Source organism: Cinclus cinclus, chromosome 29, assembly GCF_963662255.1.
Source record: "Cinclus cinclus chromosome 29, bCinCin1.1, whole genome shotgun sequence".
Lineage (NCBI taxonomy): Eukaryota > Metazoa > Chordata > Aves > Passeriformes > Cinclidae > Cinclus > Cinclus cinclus.
In genome coordinates this window covers 4,806,235-4,822,581 of record NC_085074.1, presented here as the reverse complement: position 1 = coordinate 4,822,581, position 16,347 = coordinate 4,806,235, and the positions used below count along the sequence as shown (strand labels likewise).

The window sequence follows — 16,347 nt, the reverse complement described above, 5'->3', positions numbered from 1 at the left end:
CGATGGCAGAGCCCACACTTGTCAGCATGAGACCCTACAGCACTAGTCACAGCCAGCCTGAGCAGGGGGGCTTCAAGCCTTGCCCCATCCCAGCTCCTGCTCCTGCCTGTTCAGCTGTGTTCAATTGTATGTGACAGAGGGTCTCTGCACTGCTCCTGCTGAGCCCTTCCCAGTGTCCCTAGGCCTGTGGTGGGCACCAGAGGGTGTGATACCAACGTGGTGTTTTCCCCAGAGCTGGCACGTGAGCTGCAGTTTGGGGTGGATGACATCAACAGAATACGTGTGGAGAACCCCAACTCCCTTCTGGAGCAGAGCATAGCCTTACTCAACCTCTGGGCCAGCCGCGAGGGCAAGAATGTCAAGAGTGAGTAGTTGTGGTGCCCTTTTGCAGGCACAGAGGTGGCAGGGCTAGTTACACAGAGCAGTGTCTGCATCTTCAAGGATCACTGGCTGGCTTTACAGCAGTGGTTCATGCATATTTGCCTTCCCTGACCACCTAGAGGGTGTCTGGGGCATGGCTGTGTCCCCCCAAGTGACTAGTTTGCTAACTACACCTTCCCCCTGCAGTAGAGAACCTGTACACGGCACTGAGGAACATCGACCGTGGTGAGATTGTCAACATGCTGGAGGGCTCTGGTCGGCAGAGCCGCAGCCTGAAGGGAAGCTGGCGCTACACGGACAGAGACTACTCCCTCTCACCATCCCAGATGAATGGTGAGCCCCAGCTTCTGACAGGGAATGCAGGAGGGCCCTGGGGGCAGAGTGTGTGCAGAAATTGGGGCTGGTGTCTTGCCTGACCAGGTTGTGCCCACTGAGAACTGAGTGGGCACAAGGCATTATTGACAGATGTGGCCTCCTCACTGGGGCTTATGCTGCAGAAAGCTAGACTCTGCCATACTGCTTTCTCAGAAACTCTCCAGGTGGGATTGACATGTGTTCCTTATCCCAGCGTACCAGTGAGAGGTGTCTCTGGCTGTGCTAGCTGATCAGTGGCCAGGGAGCTCACTGAGTCCTGCCTGTACAGCTGTGGTGGTGGTCCTGGGCTGGGTCCCAGGCAGAGTATGCCTGGGTGTGGGGACACAGCCAGAGTCAGCTGTGGCATATGCTGCTGGGGAGCCGGCACATCAGACAGGGGCAGGGCTTCGTGCTGCTACAGCCCTGCCCTGTGGCTCTGCCCCTGCAGTGCTGGCTCATCGCTCTCTCCCTCTCTGTCTCTCCCCTTGTTCTATTTTCTCAAACATGCCACCTAGTGCTGCCAGGTGCGGGCACTCCTGTGGGTCACTTCTTTTCACCTTTCTCCACTGAGCTCATCCTGACCTCTCCTTCTCTCATCTTCCACTGCCTGTCTCCACTGTCTCCACCTCAGCTAAGCCCTGTGGGAGCTGCATCCTGCTGCAGCGACTGCATGTCATCAGGGACTTGCCCTCTTACAGCTGTCATGCTTGCAAGCAGCCATCCCAGGCATCCCAGCATCTCCTCCTGCACAGTCCCACACTATTTCCCTCACTGGCACTGCACTGCATGCCCTGGCCAGGCACCTGGATGCTCACGGGTGAGGTGCCCTTTCTGTGCCAAGGGTCCCAGCCGTACCCTGTGCCTTGGCTCTGGCTGGCATTCCCTGGCTGCCAGGGGAGAAGAACAGGTTCACTGCTCATCTCCAGGGGTGAAAAAATGGCTCAAACTGAAAAAGGCTGAGCAAAGCCATCTGCATGGGTGGGAGTGCCTGGCTTGGCTGTAGTTTGTATGGATGTGCCTGAGCTGTGCACATGGCCCTGGGCAATGAGACAGAACAATGGCTTGTATCACTGGAGGCACCAACAGGGTTGTAAGGCACTGGCTGCCTTCTGCAGGGCCTTGGGGTTGCATGGCATGTTTTGGGGCCATCCTCTGCTCATGGTGCTTCCAACCTGCTCCTCTGTGCTGTGGAGAGTGTTTGGCTTTGAGAGTTGGTGCCTGCCAGCGTTGGCTACTTGAACTCCAGGCTAACTGCCAGCCAGCTGATGCTGGATGGGGGCTGTGGGCAGGGACCAGGGGTCTGGTAGAGAAGGGCAGCAAAGAGGGCACTGTGTCCTGCAATGTAGATGGAGAATCGTGTGAACACCAGGCTAGTCCTCCTCACAGGAAGGAGGCAGCCCCAGGACCTGCCCAAACCAGCCCCAGGACTTGAAGGGAGGCATGGCAGAATTTGCAGGGACCATGTGAAAGCAGCTGCTGCTGTGAGCACAGCCCTGCTCAGCCTGGCCACAGGGGGCTGTGACCAGCATGACCACTGCTGTCCTTAGGGCAGTCATCCTCCCAGAAGCTGTTTCCCTTTTGCCCTACTGTGCTTGTGCGTGCGTGAGATGGCTGCTGGACATGATGCCTCTGTCTGCCCATATAGGTTACGCTTCACTGCAGGACGAGCTGCTGTCCCCTGCCTCCCTGCATTACACACTGCCATCCCCGCTGCGTGCCGACCAGTACTGGAATGAGGTGGCCATCATGGATGCTATCCCCATGGCTGCCACTGAGCAGGATGCCCTGATGGAGATGTCCGACATGCAGGTGTGGTCCTCGGGACTCACCCCCTCGCTGGTGACTGCTGAGGACTCCTCTCTGGAGTGCAGCAAGGCTGAGGACTCGGATGCCACAAGCGAAGGCCGGTTCCCAGGGCAACTTCTAGCAGATGCTCATGGCCCAGACCACATGGGCTCTATGGATCTGGTTGAGGATGACACAGTGGACTCAGATGCCATGAATGGCCTGATTGACCTTCTAGAGCAGGAGGAGGGGCAAAGGCCAGAGGGGAAGATGCCATCTGGTGATCATCAACCAGGGACTGGGGAGCAGGACCCGGAGAGTGAAGTCTCTTTTGTTTCAGTTCAGCAGAAGGTGCAAGCCAGGATCATGACATCACCTACCTTTAGCCATGCTGTGGAGAAGAGTGCAGACAGGTACTGCAGCCCGGGGCACCAGAGTGACTGTGGTAGGGGAGCTCAACTGCTTTGCCAGCTACTGCCTTGTGCTGGGCCAGCTGCAAAATAGTCTCCCTGCTTGGCTTGCTTCCCTGCTGGTCTCCAGCTCTGGAGCCCAGGCATCTGCAGTACCTAGAACAATGGTTGGGCTGAGTGCCTCACACCTTTGTGGCAATGCTCTGGAGGGCTCCTTGCAGAACAACTGGAAGGGACCCCAGTCAGCCAGGCCCTGCATGTAGGTTGTACTTACAAGAGCTAACCCTAACCTGGGTTGCCTCCTCCCATATTCCCAGTGGCACTGGACCCATGAGGTCCCATGGCAGCATCCAGAAATGCTCCACATTAGTCCACATTAGAGCTAGACCACACCAGGCCATGAGAGCACAGCATGCTCTTGCCTCAGACCCTGGCAGCCAAGCCATGAGGCTGTAGGATGGGCAGGGAGCATGGCATAGAGTTGGCCTGTGCCTTTTGAGCATCTGTGTGTTTTGTGCTGCTTCTGCCAGGCACCCAGCAGCGCCGTGAGCTGGGGAGTAGAGCCAGGGCCTGTGGGGTGCAGGCAGTGCTGGTGTGCCTGCCGGAGCTCGGCTGGTGCTCAGGGTGCAGCACTCCATGCAAAGCTGACTGCCTCTCTCTCTCTGTCTCTCTCTCCCTATCCCTGTCCCTCTCTGGTGCCCAGGCTGAGGGACTGGAATGCAGAAGGCTCCTTTATCTCCTGCCTACAGGACCTGACAGCGGGCTCCTGGCAGGAGGGAGTCACCCGAAGGCTGCTCCCAACGCACACCACAGCCTCTGGGGCACAGGGCCAGGAGCAAGAGCAGGTCCTGATGCCAGCCACGGAGCTGATGCGGATCAGCTCTGCAGAGGACAGCGACTGGCAGCCTCAGCACCCCACAGGCGGCTGGCAGGAGGAGGCCGACAGCCGCTTCTTTGGGCAGGTGAGGGTAGAAGCAGGAGACAGCCCTGCAGGTGAAGCGGTGACCCCATGAACAGCCTTTTCTGGACCCTGCTGCACGGCCAGGCAGGCAGAGTAGGTGCTAGCTCCCCAACTCTTCTGGCATACTTCCTGTCCCCTGGGGCACCTCTCAGCCCAGAATAGCCTGCTGTGCTTGATACCTGAGCTCTTGCTCTCCATTTATAACCCAGTCACCCTCCCAGGCTTGTTCCTTATTGAGTATCTGCCCTGGCTGCCAGCCCAACAGCCTGCTGGAGCCAGAAATAGAGTTGGTCTAGGGGCCAGGCTGGGTGGTGGGCTTGATGCCACGGTCACACACGGCCAGCAGGTACAAGGTGAGGGCGAGCACCTCTCCCCAGCCGGGGCACACAGCCATCCCGGCAGCACGGCCATGCTCGGAGCGCCTGTTCCGCTCTGCCGCGTGCGTTACCTGAGTCACGCGTGGTCCCGGTGGCTCCCCAAAGCCTGGCTTCTGCCCAGGGCTTCATGTGTCCCGCGACAGAGGAGTGCGCGCCGCCCTCCCAGCACGGTCAGGAGGCCAGGCTGCCGGGCAAGCTGACAGAGCAGAGGGACAAAGCGGTCCCGCCGGCTGCCAGGGGCAGCGCTGGCCCCATGACTTTGAGCGGGGCTGTTCCTGCCCCACCCGCCCGCCCCCTTCTCGCCGCCCACCGCCGGCAGCGCTGCGGTGACAGCGGCTCCGGCTGACCCGGGCAGGCTGCAGAGCCGCAGGGCACGGCCGGGCTCCGACGGCGGCTCCGAGCCGCGCACACGGGCGGCTGTGCGTGCCCAGGCACGATGTGGGCTTTCCTGGCCCAGCTGCTGATCGCCCTGGTGCTTCTGGCCTTCTTCCTGGTCAGCTGCCAGAACGTCATGCACATCGTCAGGGGCTCTGTCCGCTTCCTGCTCAAACACGCCCATCGTGAGCTGGACAAGGAGCTCGGGGAGAGCCCGGGGCTGGCGGATGACGAGGAGGCTCTCTCGGCCAGAGTCGTCCGCCGGCGCGTCCTCCTGAAGGTAACGAGCGGGGAGCTGAGAGCAGCCCCAGGGCAGATGCAGAGGAGAGCAGTGAAGGGCCAGGGCAGGGCGGGAGACGGAGGCTGTGGGGTGCATGTCAGGTGTGTTGTTCTACCTGCAAAACGACTCCCCTCGCCGCCCTCACGTGCCCTGATCTCCCTCCTGTTCCTGCAGGGGAATGAAGCCCTTCATCTCCCTGGAGAGCAGGTCACTGAGGAGCAGTTCACAGATGATCAAGGCAATATCATCACCAAGAAGGTGAGTGACCGGCAAGATACGGCAAGGGCATGCAGCCTTCCTCTTCTCCCCTCCACCCCTGTAGCCCGGGGCCCATGTAGGGCATTCGTCCAGTCCCACTGTCTTCGGTTACAGTCAGGACACTTCTCCAGCGCATGAGACAGAGGCTGCACACCGCGTGCAGTTTGGGACCAGACTGCATGAGGAGGGAGTCATGGTGCCCTGGGGCTAGCTGTGACACCCAGCTGTGTGGGTCTCCACAGATTATCCGGAAGGTGGTGCGTCAGCTGGGCCCTGGTGACACGGGTGACAGGCAGGAACAGGAGGAGCTGATTCTGGAGGGCTCCCTGCAGGAGCCCCAAGACCTGGAGGCTGAGGATGATCACTTCACGAAATACTCCATTTTGCACCGGGATGGTCTGGGCGCCAAGGTACAGTGTGGCTCATAGCCCTGCCTTGCAGGCAGCCTGCCTGGGCCAGCACCCAGGACTCTCAGGGCTTCAGCAGGACACCCAGGCTCTGAGACAATGTCACTCTCTGTGCTTTCTTCTGCCCTGCACTCCTCTCCAGTTTCCCCTCTAAGACTTTCAGGGGCAAATCCTTGCCCACTGCACCAGTCTTCTTGCTTGATGTTTTTTTTTTTTTGCCTGCCAACTGACTCCACCTTTCCCTCTCCTGTCCTCTTCTCTGTGTCTGTCTGTTCACCTGGGTGATGTCCTGCTTCCTGCCCTGCGGCTTCCTCAGGAGGAGGTGCGAGTGCGTGTCCCGAAACCAGAGGTCTCTGGGGGCAGGATGGGGGCTCAGATAGTGAAACGAGCCAGCCTGAAAAGGGGGAAGCAGTGACCCCTCAAATGGCCTCTTTTGAGGTAACCCTGCCTTTCCTCTTCCTTCTGTCCTGGCTCTCCGTGCTGCTGCCTGCACTGAGCTGCTGGTCGTGCGCGTTCTCCTGGAAGAAATGTGACGGGCTGTACCCAGCTCCTGGCCTGCAGAGAGGGTTTGCTGTGCTGCAGCAAAAGACTGAGAGTGGGCATCGATGTGCCCCTTCTGATAACCTGCTCCTGGGTGCTTAGGGCACAGGTCTGCAGCGATGCTCCAGCCAGCTTTGTGCACGGCACCCCACTGCAACCACAGTGCCAAGGGCTGCTACTGCCATGACAGCATCCTGGCTGCTCAGGGTGGTGGTCCCCAGTGACAGGATCACAAGAGTAGTTACTCCTGGTTTTGCTGGGCTACAGACAGAGGGATGGTCTTTGTCCAGAGCCATTCCAGGGGCTAGATTGCATTTGCATGGGGTCTGAGCAGAGCTAACCCCTTCATGCATGAGCACGAACTGTGCAGCTTTGCGGCAGATGAGACCAGCCCTTGGAGCTGGTACCTTGGTGTCCCCCTTCCCAAGGGCTGCAGCTGGGCACTGACAGAGCTGTGGGTCAGAATGAAGGGTGTCCCAGTTCTGTGGGGCTGTAGCCTACTGCCTCTCACCTGCTCCTCGCTGCTCACAGCACTGTTCTGGGAGACGCAGCTGCTGCCTCTGCCAGCCGTGTAGGGGAAAGCATTGAGGTCTGCTGAAGCTGAGATGGGGCAGGCCTTGGCAGGGTACTGCTGGGGAATTTCGGGACAGTATGGATGCAGGAGTGGCGGGTGCAGGAATGTGATACCTGTAGGGGCTGACAGTAGGGCACCCACCTTTGATCTAGGACATTTCTTCCACTGTTCCCCACTGAGCTCAGAATGGCCCCTTGTGTATTCCCTGATCTCCTGCCTTCCCTGTAGAGTAGGACTAGACCAGGTTCAAGGCAGGGTGCTTGGCACAGCACACTTGAGCCCAGCTGCATCATTTTTCTCTGCACACTCACTGCTGGGACAGTGCAGCACTGGGGGAAGATGTTGCATGTGTGCTCCCCAGCTGCCCAGCACTGCCTCCTGGTAGGAGGCTGCCAAGCAGGGGCAGCTGGTCCTTTGCACTCTCTCCACTCTAGTGGAGAGAATTAGTGAGCTGTGTGGGTGTATGAAGGTCGAGAGGCTTATGCTTGTGGGCACATGTTCACGCAGACTCTGTCCCCATCTGCCTGCCCCACTTCCCAGATATTCCCTGACTCTGCCTCTCTCTGGGGCACCACTCCTGTTGCTTTGCTTTTACAGTTTTCCATTGTGTGAAAGTGGCCCAGGTTGTGCACTGGGAAAGGTCTTCCTCACTGCTGGGAGAGTGGGGTGCAGTCAGTCACCCTAGTTGAGGTGGGGGGCTCAAGGCTGGCCTCCTCCATCCCAGAACCTACAGCAGCCCTCCCAGCTCTTTCCCAGTGCCACGTTGCAGTTGGTGCAGCTCAGCTGCTGCTTGCTGCCCTCTGCAGATGGGGCACCACCATCAATACCATCGATGTCATTGCTCCTAGTTCCAGGCCTGCCACTGTCTGACATCCCCTAACACTTGTCTTATGGTTGCTTGGCAGCATGGATGCACGTAGGACAAGCACAGTGTACAGAAGGGACTTCCCAGCTATGTAGCTGGCTGCCCCCACCATTTATCCTGGATGTGCCACCTTGAATGCCTGTTAACCCCATTTCCGTGTCTCTGTGTCTCTCCAGGATCGCACCTCAACACCAAACCACTGAACTTCACACACGTTCTGACACATACCTGAGAAGAGGGGCGAGGAAAGCAGAGAGTGGAGGGGAGCAGAGCTGGCTGTACATGTTTCTATAGGCTAATGGCATGATTTCTGTATGAGACATACTTACCGTCCTATCCGCATGACTGACTGACTGCAAGACGCATGAGCTACAGTACTTAAAACTGATGAGGGGCCTCCATCCCTGCCCCGCTGCTGCCAGGAGCCCAGAGACAGCACCACACACCACAGGGATGTGCTCTCAGCTCCTTTGGGAGGCAAGAGCTGGAGTAGAAGAGAATGAAAGGGAAAGAGATTCCACCTCCGTGTGATTGCGTGTGTAGATGCATCCCCACGTCTGTGCTCCAGCTGCAAGAGGAAAGCTGGGATAGCATGGCGCGGCTCAGCACGGAAGGAGAGGTGCTTGCCCCCCCAGCAAATGCCTGTGCTGCCTCTGCTGGACTTGCTTCTCATCCCTCCCTGTGAGTGTTGGGTTTTGGGGAGGGCAGCAGTGGCCAGAGGGTGCAAGGGGAGGCTGCAGGGAGCACAGCTGCACTGGGCGGAGGGACTGGTGCAGGGCTGCCCTTCCTCTTCCCAGCACGTGCAATGTCTCCTGCCAGGGCAGAGCTCTGGGCTGAGCACTGAGCTCATTGCTTATGTTGAAAGTGTAAACTGTACAGCAATCAGCCTTGTGTATATGAACCAATAAATACTATGCAAACCCCTAGGGACACTCTAGCAGTATGTACAAAGCACTAACAGCTCTGCTCTCAAATACCTCTTCAGGCTGCAGGATGGGCAAAGCCTTTGGAATATGTGAGCAGCTCTGGTGAATGGAGCAGGAAGGCTATAGGAGTGAGAGGGCAGCAGCCCACCCCTGACCTGTGCCACTCTGCCTGAGCCTGGCCCCTTCCTGGCCTGAAGAGGGTGGGCTACAGGTGCAGCCCCATGGTCCAGCCCCAGTTTGTGTTAGCTCCAGCTGGGTTGAAGCTGTAGGCTTGTGTTGAGGTGCTTGGGGCCCAGGGAGGATATGCAGTGAGAGAGAGCAGTGGGTGCTTGTGCCACACATGGGGTTGTGCCTAGCTCTACTCAGCACAATATCTGCTCAGGAGATGAGCCAGGAGCAAGCAATAGCCAGCAGCTGTGCAATATGCACCCCAGGCAAGGGCTTTGCAGGGTCCCTGGCCTCCCTGCAATGGGGGGTTACAGCCCTGGATACTCCAGGACCAATCCCAGAGACATGGGGCTGCTGCCCTGGTGGCTGCGTTTTCTCCAGGTGGAATCTGCCAAGGCAGCAGCCTGAGCCCTGGGGGCTGGTGCAGCCTCAGACCAGCTGCTCCAGCCAGAGAGCAGTGCTGGGCAGAGCTGCCCAGGCAGCTCAAAGTCGGGCAGTAGATTGAACTTGTAATACTTGGCCCCAGAAGCGCAGGTGGCATTTGGTCCCAGGTCCCTGACCTTGTCCTTTACCTAAGTGATGTGGGGACCTGGTGTTCGTAGCACAGTGATGTGGGGACCCCCTGCTCTTTCTCCTGGAAGTGGCCATGGACCTGCTTTGCAGAGTCTGAATTTGTTCTCTGTGGCCAGGTGCAGAACGAGCGCACCTCCAGCTTCAGGCCATGTGATGGTGGCCTTGGCAGGGCAGCCCTGCCTTTCAGTGGGTGCACGTGTGCTGGGAGAGCCCCTGACTGCCCTGTGGCCGAGAAGCCTCACTCCAGTGAAGCAACTGACCCAGCTTAGCCTTGGAGAGCAAAGCAGTCCCCTCCCCACCCCAAAGTTGAGCCATATAGGCACAGACTCTCCATCCATCACCCTTGCTGCGTACAATAACCTCCCTAGACCCACTGCAACAGCTGACTCTGTAGCATCACCCTAGAGTTGTGTGTGGGTCCAGTGCTTTGGCCTTGTGTATGCCGTAGGGAATGTGCTGTGCTGCGACTGTGCCAGGCACCTGCAGTGACATTGCTTCGCGCTCAGATTGCTTGTAGGGCTGGTAGGGGGAGGCTGCACCCAACATTGAGCCTAGAGAATGCTGCAGTCTGCACATTAGAAGCTTTTTAGAAGTTTTAAAAATAACTTTTATTTTCTTTTTTTAATTGTTATGGAAACAAGCCTTTTGGATCTTCCCGTCTTAGGCCCTGATGTATAGATCATTTCCCTGTACACCAGCTATGAATTAATAAATAAATGAACACAAACAGCATCTCGTCTCTGCTTTTCCAAAGGTGCGAAAATGGAGACCACGGGAGCGGGTCCCCTCTTGCCGGGAGGGCGGGGGCAGCCGTGGGAGTGGCGGCTTCTTGTGCTCTGCTATTCCTGGGGGAGTTGAAGGGAGCAGGAGCGTGCGCTCGCCCGAGGGACTGCGGCGGCTCCTCCCGGGCTGGGCGAGGGGGGAAGAGTCTGGAAGCCCCAGCGCTGCGGGGGCTGTCCCGGGGCAGCGGCGCTGCTGAGTCCCCGGCTGAGAGCACCGGCCCGACCGGCGCTGTCCAGCATCCGCGCCGCCCCGCGCTCCGGCCCCGTATCCCGTCCCGTCCCTCCCGCTCCGCTCCGCTCCGGTCCCGTCCCGTCCCGTCCCTCCCGCTCCGCTCTGCTCCGGTCCCGTCCCGTCCCTCCCGCTCCGTTCCGGTCCCGTCCCGTCCCGTCCCTCCCGCTCCGGTCCCGTCCCGTCCCGTCCCTCCCGCTCCGTTCCGGTCCCGTCCCGTCCCGTCCCGTCCCTCCCGCTCCGGTCCCGTCCCGTCCCGTCCCGTCCCGTCCCGTCCCGTCCCGTCCCGTCCCTCCCGCTCCGGTCCGGTCCCGTCCCGTCCCTCCCGCTCCCGCCGCCGCCACCGCCGGTGTTCAAAGCGCAATTTGTCTGGGCCGGACCAATCGCGCGCTGCTGCTCTGGCTCAGCCAATGGCGGCCGCGGTCGCCGAGGCCCGGCCAATGGGCGCGCGGCCTGCAGCCTGCCGGCCAATGGGCGCGCGTTATTCTAATAGGGCTCGTCTTTATTAGAGAAATGTTGGCGCTGGCCGAGCCCAAGTTGAGGGTCCGGGGCCGGAGCCCCCCCCAGGTCACCGGGCGCTCCCCGGGCTGCCCGCGGCCCCGGCCCCCGCCGGGATCCCAGTGCCAGCCGGGCTCCGCGGGCCAGGGCGGACTCTGGGGCTCTGCAGCCCGCCAGGCCGGTGGTAATGGGCCAGCCATCGCACCTCCGGGGTTCCGGGCGCTGAGGGCCGCCTCGGTGCTAGAGCCATGGATGCCAACCTGCCGGGCACCTTCCTGCTCAACGGTCCCTCGCTGGGCCCCTTCCCCGAGGCCAAGGCGCCCGTTTGCCAGTACTCGGTGCAGAGCTCCTTCTACAAGCTGGGAGCCCCCGGACTGGGTGCCCAGCTGGCTGCTGGCACCCCGCACGGCATCTCGGACATCCTCGGCCGGCCCGCGGCGACACCGAGCAGCAGCCTCCTCCCCGGCTACCCCCACGCGGGCGGATTTAACGGACTGAGCTCCCCGGGCGTCTATTACGGGCCCCAGGTGGGCGCTCTCCCCAAGGCCGGTGGCGAGTACCTGCCGCGGGGACGGAGCTGCTGGGCGGAGGCGGCCCCGGAGTGGCGGCAGTGCGGCGGCCGTAAGTACCGTGGGCTCGGAGCGGCCGGGTGCTGGGTGGTTGGGTCCCGCCGGTGACGGGCACCGCGCGGAGTCCTGACCCGTCGGCGCTAGGGCAGGGGCGTGGGGCAGGCTGTGTCTTCTCCGTCGCCCTACACGAGGCACAGCTGGTTGGCTGACCCAGGGCGGTGGGAAAGACCCCAGTGCCAGAGCTGCTGGACGTCAAACTCTCACAGAACTTTTGGCTCAGGAGCAGGGGCAGCTCTAGTGACAAATGCTAATGCTTTGCCCCCAGGCAGCCACAGCTGGCAAGGACAGGCAGAGCCCTCTGACTGACAAGACCTGCCTGTCTCTCAGCCAGCCTCACTGGGGATCAGTGCCTGCTTCACTTCATGGCGGAGACAGGCAGGATGGCCAGCCCCAGGCCGGCAGCACTGCCTTCCTGGTGGACAGCTGTCAGGGGAATTGCAGAGCATGTTGCTGCTGTCCCGGGGGGTAGGTAAGATGGGTGCATCCACTGTCCCATGGGAGGCCTCAGGAGGCTGGGTGCAGCTGCTCAGAACCTGCAGCTCTGGTCCCGTTCACCCCTTTGCAGGTGATGATTTTGGAGCAGATGGGTCAGGCGGTTTGGCCATCTGCTCCTGGCACAGCTACCAGCTCTGCCTGTCCTGTGCCATGCATCCTGCAAGGTGTGGGGCATGGGGGCACGGCGTTCCCTGCGCTGCATGGCTCTGGGGTCAAGCACTGTTGATAGTGACCCTTACCCTCTCACCACAACCGCTTAGCACTGTCCTTGATCAGGAGGTGCCTAGCCTGGCTCTGGCTGTGTGGGACCTGCACAGTGGGCAGCTCAGCCTTCCTGGGATGGGGCTGAAGCCCTGAAACAGGAACACAGTTTTAACTTGGAAGGGAGCAGGTGTGGAGGGACTGTTTGGTCACTGAGGGCTGGTGCATGTGGACAAGGGGAGAACTGTCCAGAGTTGTAGGCTGCCAAGAGCTCACCCACTTCTCTCTTCCTCTCCTGTAGCCCCTGCTCACTTAGCTGACAGCATCCACAAGAAGAAGCACACGCGCCCAACCTTCACGGGACACCAGATCTTTGCTCTGGAGAAGACTTTTGAGCAGACCAAGTACCTGGCGGGTCCGGAAAGAGCACGGCTGGCCTATTCCCTTGGCATGACTGAGTCTCAGGTGAAGGTGAGTATCGGTCCCTGTGTGGCATGGGGTGCCAGCGTGTTGGCTGCTAATTGAGCTGGGCCCATGGGGCAACAGGTCTGGTTCCAGAACCGACGGACCAAATGGAGGAAGAAGAGTGCCCTGGAGCCCTCCTCATCCTCTCAGCGGGCGGGGGGCTCTGGCGGAGAGCGGGCAGCCTCTGAGACCGAGGACGATGAGTACAACAAGCCCCTGGACCCAGACTCAGATGACGAGAAGATCCGGCTGCTGCTGAGGAAGCACCGTGCAGCCTTCTCGATGCTGGGCTTGGGCACGCACAGCGGCTGAGCAGCACCAGCACAGCTGCCCCTCTGGGCCCAGGAGCGACTGGCCCAGCCACCTCTGTCCTGCTGGGGGTGACTCCCCTCAGCAGCAGGTGCCTGGCTGTTGGGATGGGATGGCTGACAGCCTGATGGGGAGCAGGGCTGGGAGCAGCACGTGTTGTAGAATGAGGTGCAGTTGTGTTACGGGCATTGATGAAATAAAGGTCCCAGTCAAGTCCCAGCACTTGTTTTGTGGGCGTGTGGTCCAGGGTGGCCTTGTGAGGCAGGGCCAGAGGAGGGTTGGGGATAGGATGTACAGGGTAGGGTCTGCATGCCAGGCAGGGGAAAGGGCCATGCTGTGGTGCTGTGTGGGGCAGGAAGTGTCCACAGAAACAGGGGAGCCCTGGAGGTTTTCCCAGGGTTTTCTCTGGTTTGGGTGTGTACCAGCAGCAAGAGCTACTCGTTCAAAAGTCACTCACTGGGGCCTCTTATTGGAAGCTCTTAGCAGCAAATAAATATCATTTATCTTAACAGTGTGAGTGAGAGCCCATTCACCTGTCGGGGCTGCAGGATTGATGTGGCATCAATAGCCCCAGTGTGTTTGCCTGCCAACCTGTTGGCCCCCGCTGCTCTGTGCTGCACCCCTGTGCAATGGGGGCTGCACATGGGTCTGCACACACCCTGGTCTGGCTCCCCGTGGCTCACCAGAGGCGTGCCAGCTGTGGGTGCTGCACAGGACCAGCTGTCCTTACCTGCTTAGGACACCAAAGGAGCTCCAGCTGGCACAGGCACAGTGCTGAAGGCCGGGAAGTTTTTCAGCCAAGAGCCAACTAAGTGCCAGCCAGGTGTGAGCAAACACGTGGGCTGTGTCTTGGAAGGAAATCGATAGCAGATAAGGTGCTGCCGGCCCATCAGGCACAGATTAGCAGCATGGCACGGGCATGGAAGGAGTAGGAATGGGGCTGGTGAAGGGATGCCCTTCCCAGCTGCTGCAGGCACTACCTGCAATGGGCTGGTGGCCGAATCCATGCCTGAGACAGCTGAAGCTCCTGAGCACTAGGTCCTTTCAGTGGGCCTGGGCACCAGCCTTGTGTGGGGCTGCAGATCATTGCTATAGAACCTCCCCCACTTGGCTTAAAACCCTCTCTGATCTCTCACTGGGCTGTGGGCCCTTTGCAAGGAGACCTGGCTGCTCAGTGCCACTTGTCCAGAGCTTAGGGGACTACTGTCCCTGCATAGGTGCCTGTCCAGCCCCTGCAGTGAGCATGGGACTTTTAATGCTCCCCCCTCAGCCATGCAGCCCCTCCACTGCCTCCATGGGAGAGAGGCTGGGCCAGGACAGAGCTAATGGACCCTCTGCAAGGATATGGGATGGCAGGTCCCGTGGGAGCATGGTGCACAGGGCTGGTGGAAGAGACACATCACTGTCTGTGGACAGTCAGCGCTCAGCAGGAGCAAGTTCCACATGGTGTGAGAAGTGAGGGGCTGCTGGTGGGATATTTTTTTAACATTTTCTAAGCTGCCCAGCTTGGCTGACAATTTTTAATGTACTAACTGCCTGGTCCAGTGAGCTGATTAATTGGTGCTGTGGAGATCAATACAAAACAGAAAATTAAAACAATTTTAAAGTGATTAAGTAGTTTAACACCTGTCTGATGCCACGTCAGGGCTGGGAGACAAATAAAGCAGGTGGCAAAGGGCCTGCTGTAGCCAGGGAGAGTGACAAATGGCTGCTGCAGCCTGGCTGCCCTGTGCATCCCCACACTGAGGCAGGACCCCAAACAGTGCTGATCCGTGCAGGGCCCCAGCCCAGCAGCCAGGACTGATGCCCTCTCCTCCCAGTGCTGCCCGCTGTGGCTCCCACTTCCCCACTGACCACTTGCTGCTGCTGCAGAGTGGTGCCCTGTGGTGTCCTGAGCTCAGGACAGGGGCAGGCAGCAGCGAGCACTAGCTCTGCCCACCCTGTGCCTGGTGCCAGGCAGCCTCGGGCTGTGTGGGCAGAGCCCCGAGCCAGCTGCGCCGGGGGTGTGAGCACAGGCAGGCCAGCCTGGCAGGCAGATGGATGGCAGCTCCGCTTCAATTCTGCATCCCTTTTCTCCCAGACAAACCCCGTCGGATTTTCATAAATCAAAGCGCCACACTGTTTAATAAAAATTTATTGACTTACAAGTGATTATTTATCAAAAGGCCATTAATAGCAGCTCCGGGAATGATGTGCTACTGGGTGGTGTGTGGAGACTAATAGCAAATCAATGCCAGCATCTGGGCAGAATGCATATGAGGGCTCCTGGCCCCAGTGGGGTGCACGGCTGCTGCAGCCGGAGCCAGCAGCCCCTACCCCATGGGCCGCCCAGTGCTCCCCCCCCAGTTATTTATTGCTTACAAATGAAATGATCGATACTTTTAATCTAGAGCTAAATTTATTAACTTTCTCATCGGAGAGAGACATATTGACTGGGGGCATGGGGTGGGAGAGCCAAGGAAAGATGGATGTGTGCCTCCTAACCTGTCCAGCTAGCTCCTTACTTGCTGTGGAGTGTCCTGAATGCTGCTGGGGATGGTCCCCAAGTATAGCAGGAGGGCTGGACGTCCCCCAAGGCTGAGGAGGGTTCTGCACATCACCATGGTGTCAGGGGCAGGGCACCCAGCTGCAGGCTGGAGACTTATGGGCACCTGCAGCTGGGTCCAAGCGCCTGAGGACATGGCAATGGGGTGGGGGAGGCCTGTGGCCTTCAGCAGTGCCTGAAGAAGATGTCCACCCCACCCTCAGAAAGGAGAGCTCAGGGGCACAGGCCTTGCTGGGGCTCAGGAGCGGCTGCTGAATGGGGAGAAGTGAAGGAGAGCCTGGGGACCCTGCCTGGGCAGCAGGGGTCAGCAGGCAGTGATGTCCACGTCCCTAGCAGTTGTGTCCCCAGCTGTACCACAGTAGCCAGCGAGCACCACTGCTTCGGCAACCCAGGGCTCACTGTGGCTCCCTCCAGGGCTCGCCAGATCACAGCATGGTGCAGGGATCTTCATCCAAATGGCCCTGAGCTTGCAGCCAGAGCAGCAACATTCCATCGGGCAGATTAAAAAAAAACAGCACGAAAATTCTGATTTAAGGCCACTTAGAACAGCTGTCCTCACCTGGCATAGCAGCTGCCCTCCCCAACAAACATTTGTACTTGAGGTACAAATGAGGCACTTGGATAACTGCCTTCTCCAGAGTGCTATAAAATGCAAGCAGGCTTCAGCACACAGCAGTGAAATGGCTCTTGCTTCTAAGAGTAGAGAAACCAGTGCAAGTGCTCAAGTTTGTGGGAATGTAAGGAAAATTGGAAACTACATGGGACAAATGCTCAAATGCAAGTTATTTTACTGAATAATTTACTTGCAGAGCAGAAAGGGGCACTGCCTCCAGCACATGATTTCAGTTTTCTTGCACCAAGTTGATTCTGTGCGTGTGTGTGCATGAGAAGGTCAGATACCACTGTTCCCTCAGGAGACATTTGAAAGGGGTTTGCTGCCCATAAAGTCTTGGGCTCTCC

The 16,347-nt window shown here is 59.2% G+C and overlaps 2 protein-coding genes across 4 annotated transcripts in view; both read left to right on the top strand.

Annotated features, from left to right (window-relative positions):
• The window catches only part of ANK1 (ankyrin 1), a 54,902-nt gene extending 44,936 nt beyond the window's left edge, over positions 1-9,966 (top strand). Inside the window, exons 37-44 of one of the 3 annotated variants that reach the window (XM_062510723.1) lie at positions 233-364; positions 568-714; positions 2,381-2,933; positions 3,634-3,892; positions 5,098-5,181; positions 5,424-5,550; positions 5,891-6,026; positions 7,744-9,966. In XM_062510723.1, coding sequence (XP_062366707.1) covers positions 233-364; positions 568-714; positions 2,381-2,933; positions 3,634-3,892; positions 5,098-5,181; positions 5,424-5,550; positions 5,891-6,003 — 1,415 coding nt within the window. In that variant the 3' untranslated portion in view covers positions 6,004-6,026; positions 7,744-9,966. Of the gene's footprint in view, positions 1-232; positions 365-567; positions 715-2,380; positions 2,934-3,633; positions 3,893-3,990; positions 4,924-5,097; positions 5,182-5,423; positions 5,592-5,890; positions 6,027-7,743 lie in introns of those variants that run through there. The other 2 variants (XM_062510724.1, XM_062510725.1) reach the window with 2 other exon arrangements.
• Positions 9,967-10,618: 652 nt separating this feature from the next.
• Positions 10,619-13,078, top strand: NKX6-3 (NK6 homeobox 3). The gene is made up of 3 exons (XM_062510727.1): positions 10,619-11,364; positions 12,370-12,539; positions 12,615-13,078. Exons 1-3 carry the CDS (start codon positions 10,992-10,994, stop codon positions 12,843-12,845), a joined length of 774 nt encoding a protein of 257 aa, XP_062366711.1. The 5' UTR covers positions 10,619-10,991; the 3' UTR covers positions 12,846-13,078.
• Positions 13,079-16,347: the final 3,269 nt, after the last annotated feature.